The following is a 4408-nucleotide window of genomic DNA, read 5'->3' as shown; positions in this document are numbered from 1 at the left end:
CATGGCAGGCAAGCACCCTTACCTGCTGAGCCACTGTGGCCTGCCCTATGTCTTAGATTTTTGCCTATCGTGGAGAAGGCTCTTGATCCTACCTTGGAGTAAACTACCATCAGTTGTTACTCATTGCTAGTTAGCCTGCTGGTGAAGGGCAGTGAGGGTCTGGTTCATCCTCTGTGTTAAGTAGGTTCCAGTTCCTGTTTCTGAAATATGGGGACTTCTCAGCGATTCTACCATTCCTACAGTTGGTGGAGACCTGTCATTGTTAGGTCCAAGATTGTCTTTCTGCCAGTGACAATTCAACAACTGACAGAAAATTTTTCTTGTTCCCTCAAATCAGCTGCCATAGGATTTACCTATTCCCTGAGTGTGACAGGACTGAATGCACTTCCCCCAGTGGCTTAAGAATTTTATTCCACAGGGAAGACAGGCAGAAACATATGGGTGGAGATTTGAGCCCTTCCCACAAATGTTGCTTCCCTCTTTCCCGAAACTATATCATGTGAGAAGCTTTCTCGGGACTTTCACCTTCCCCTAAATCATCCTCTCATGCACATGTAGTGGTCAATGGAGAAAAGACTGCAAGCGGGTAAGCAGTTGTAAATATTGTTTTAGAAGTGTTGAGAGGGGTCAGATCTAGAGACATACATTTGAGGATATTGAGCATGAAAGATGTTATGACATTATTAGATTTATCCTGGCAAGAATGAGGAGTGAAATGTCTAGAAAATTCTAAATTTTAAAATACCATGTATATGAATATTGTGTAAAATACATTTCATTGATAAAGATATCATGTGTAGTAAATTTATAAAATCTCAAAATCCCAGCTCTATTTCTTTGAGTTGTGACAAGATACTTAACCTCAAATTCCTATTCTGAAAAATGGGCAGTGAAACCACCTACTGCCTGTGTTGTTAGAAGTATTTATTGATGTTCCATAGGTAGCATTTTAGATCAGTCTCTAATATCGACATTTAAAAGATAGTCCCCTAATCTATTTCAATTTGATAATCCATCAATTCATAAATTTATCTTACTAGAGCAAACACTTAAATGCTTTGTCAATTGCATTTTTTACTGTTTCTCTGCCTTCCAATCTGTCTTCCACTTCACTGCCAGATTAATATATCCAAAACGTTTTCCAATATCTAAATTCATTGTTACTTAACATGTCCTCACTGATTAAGTGCAGCCTCATTAATTTGTATCTGATCAAATCTAATTTGCTGACATCTTTTCTCCAATTGACCAAATTTGCAATGCCACATGCACACAAATCTGAAAGCTTTTAAACATACTTGCTATTTGCATGCCAACTATTTCTCCTAAACCTGCCAAATGACTTTGTTCCATTTGCTAATTGTTACTCCTTCCACCTATTGACATCCTCTACTATTTTCAAAAACAAGTTCAAGTGTCAACTCATCCTTAAAAATGTCACAAATACAAACTGAACTATTTCTTCCATTTTGTTCCCCAATAAGGTTTATTATGTATCATTAAATAAGATGTTGACTTAGACCATTATTCAACTAAAGAAAATAAAACGATTACCTTCTTTATGAGACCAAGTAAGAACGCATTCAGAAGACAAACCATATCTTCATCATTTTTATATGCAACATAATTCAGGCCATCCTCAATATGGAATGGGGTCAGGTCAAAAGCCATTGGTGGCATCAAAGAAAATCTTAGAGATAATCTGAATTCTCCTCTGTCTCTGTAAACAGGATGTTATATCCATAAAAGATCACCTTAGGTATGACTCCTGTAAACCACACTGGGGTCAGCCACACAGTCTTCCGCTTGCTGGGCATCCCTGGCCTAGAGGACCAGCACCTGTGGATTTCCATCCCCTTCTTCATTTCCTATGTCGTCACCCTGCTTGGGAACAGCCTGCTCATCTTTATTATCCTCACAAAGCGCACTCTCCATGAACCCATGTATTTCTTCCTCTGCATGTTGGCTGGAACAGATATTGTCCTTTCCACATGCACAGTTCCTCAAGCCTTGGCCATCTTCTGGTTCCATGCTGGGGAGATTTCCCTGGATCGCTGCATCACTCAGGTCTTCTTTCTCACTTCTACTTTCATCTTTGAGTCAGGGATCTTGGTGGTTATGGCATTTGACCGTTATATTGCCATATGCTATCCACTGAGATATACCACTATTCTTTCACCCACTCTAATTGGGAAAATTGGAGTGATGATCTTTTTGAGAAGTTATGGGACAGTTTTTCCTACAATATATCTTCTGAAAAGATTGACATTCTGCAAAAGTAGCATTCTCCCAAACACCACTTGTAGGCACATGGTCTTGGCCAAAATTTCCTGTGAAAACATTCAAGTAAACATCTGGTATGGGTTATTTGTCCTAATATCAACCTTGGTCTTAGATGTTTTACTAATTTTTGTTTCCTATATGCTGATTCTCCATGCTGTTTTCCGCATGCCTTCCCAAGAGGCTCACCATAAGGCTTTCAATACTTGTGTCTCCCATGTCTGTGTCATTATCCTCTTTTATGGGCCTGGAATCTTCTCAGTCATCACTCAAAGATTTGGACACCACATCTCACTCCATATTCATGTCCTTCTTGCCAATGTCTATAATTTGGCTCCAACTATGCTGAATCCCATTATTTATGGGATCAGGACAAAACAGATATGGGACCTAGTGCTTCGAATGATATCTACAAAGCAGAAATAATTGCAATCATGGTCTAACATGATATTTTCTCAGCAATTCTCTCCCTACTTTATGTGAGCTTAATTATCATGATGCGGATGGGTTCAACTGAGATACCAGTGAAATGACTTCATGTGTCAGTGTCTCTAAGAAAATGTGATAGTTGTAAAAACGTGTGAATATACTAAAAAGTACTGAATTGTACACGTAAAAAGGTAAATTTTATGGTATTTGAATTAAATCTCAATTTTTAGAAAAAAAGTACATATAGTAATTTTGATGTCTTGGAGTTATGTTCTCCAGAAAAACATCTTAATCTTAATCCATTCCTATGGGTGGTAAAGCCATTGAAAATAGAACCTTTCAATGAGGTTACTTCAGTTAAGATGATGGGTTTTAATCCTATTACTGGGGGGTCTTATACAGAAGGCCAAAGGGAAAAAGGCACAGGGCTCTGCCAGGAGCAAATAGTCAAGAGAACCCACAAAAGGAAGAGAAGACAGTATCATGTGCATAGCAATGTGACAAATCCCCAAGGATGGCAGGCAGCCAATCCCAGATGCCAGTCTTAAGAAAGACTCACCTTATTAATTCCTCAGTTTGGGATTTATCCCAGACTCAAGACCTTGAACTAATAAGTCCCCATTGCATAAGTCATCCCATTACATGGTATTTGTTTTGGCAGCCCAGAAACTGAAAAAAAAAAAGGCAAGGATGAGCCAGAGAGAGTAGACTTCCTGGATAATTACTTTTCTTGTGTACTTTAGGCTTTGAATACCTCTACTTGCTCATTCTGCTCATTAGGACATTTTTGCCAGCCAGTCTCAGCTTTATCCTCTGTCTTCAAATTTTTGTTTTTTAGAAACATAATTACAAATATTCCCTGTATCATATAATCCATATATACTCACCTTGAAAATAATTTTAATATCATTGATAATGTAAGTATATTATACATATTTTAATCTTTTTTGTAAAATGTAAATTATAACAAATGTTTATTAATGTTTAAGTTTGTAAGACTTTTATTTATGATTTTTTTCCTAAATCCTTATTTCCTTTTGAAATTCTCCATACACTAAGCCTCTTGACTCTATTTTGCTCTTTAACATATTCATTAAGATTCTATAAATTTTTGGGATGGTATACAGGACAAAGTATAATTAATGCAAGCTAGGGTCTATAGTCAACAGTAACATTGTAATATGCTTCCACTAAATATAACAAAAGCATTATGCCAAAACTTAATATCAACAAGTGGGGGTTATGGGGGGGCATGGATTCGTTGCAGAGGAAAAGGAAATGTCTTCATATAGATTATGGTGACAAAAGTATAGCTATATATTTAGGTTGGATCATATAATGTGCGAATAAATCTGATAAAAATGAACAGACAAAAACAAGTGCTAGAAAAAAGTGAAGAGATGTGCCTATTCACTGTTGGTAGGGAAGCTGAAAGGCACAGCCCCTCAAGAGGGCAGAGCAGTGGCTCCACAAAAGGCTAAGAGTGGGGTTGTCATATGATCCTGCAACCCCGTTGCTAAGTATAAACAGGAAAAACTGAGGGTGGGGACATGAATGGACATTTGCACACTGGTGTTTATGGCGGTAGGGTTCCAGGTGGATGGAGGTGGCCTAAGAGTTCAGCAACTGGGATGGAAGAGGGAATTATTTGTAAGAAAATATTCAAAATAAATCCAAATACAGTGCATCTACAGAATAG

At 37.7% G+C, this 4408-nt stretch overlaps 1 protein-coding gene across 1 annotated transcript; it reads left to right on the top strand.

The window, feature by feature from the left end:
* Positions 1 to 1761: 1761 nt before the first annotated feature.
* LOC143643504 (olfactory receptor 52B4-like) lies at positions 1762 to 2706 on the top strand. Its single transcript, XM_077112125.1, has one exon. It carries the CDS (start codon positions 1762 to 1764, stop codon positions 2704 to 2706), a length of 945 nt encoding a protein of 314 aa, XP_076968240.1.
* The last annotated feature ends 1702 nt before the right edge of the window (positions 2707 to 4408 follow it).

The sequence above is a fragment of the Tamandua tetradactyla genome, chromosome 8 (assembly GCF_023851605.1).
Source record: "Tamandua tetradactyla isolate mTamTet1 chromosome 8, mTamTet1.pri, whole genome shotgun sequence".
In the NCBI taxonomy this organism is placed as follows: Eukaryota; Metazoa; Chordata; class Mammalia; order Pilosa; family Myrmecophagidae; genus Tamandua; species Tamandua tetradactyla.
The sequence above is the reverse complement of the archived record's forward strand: the minus strand, read 5'-3'. Positions and strand labels throughout refer to the sequence as shown.

Bases quoted from the DNA above. Each gene is read 5' to 3' on its own strand.
- LOC143643504 (XM_077112125.1), top strand. From the start codon at position 1,762: ATGACTCCTGTAAACCACACTGGGGTCAGCCACACAGTCTTCCGCTTG.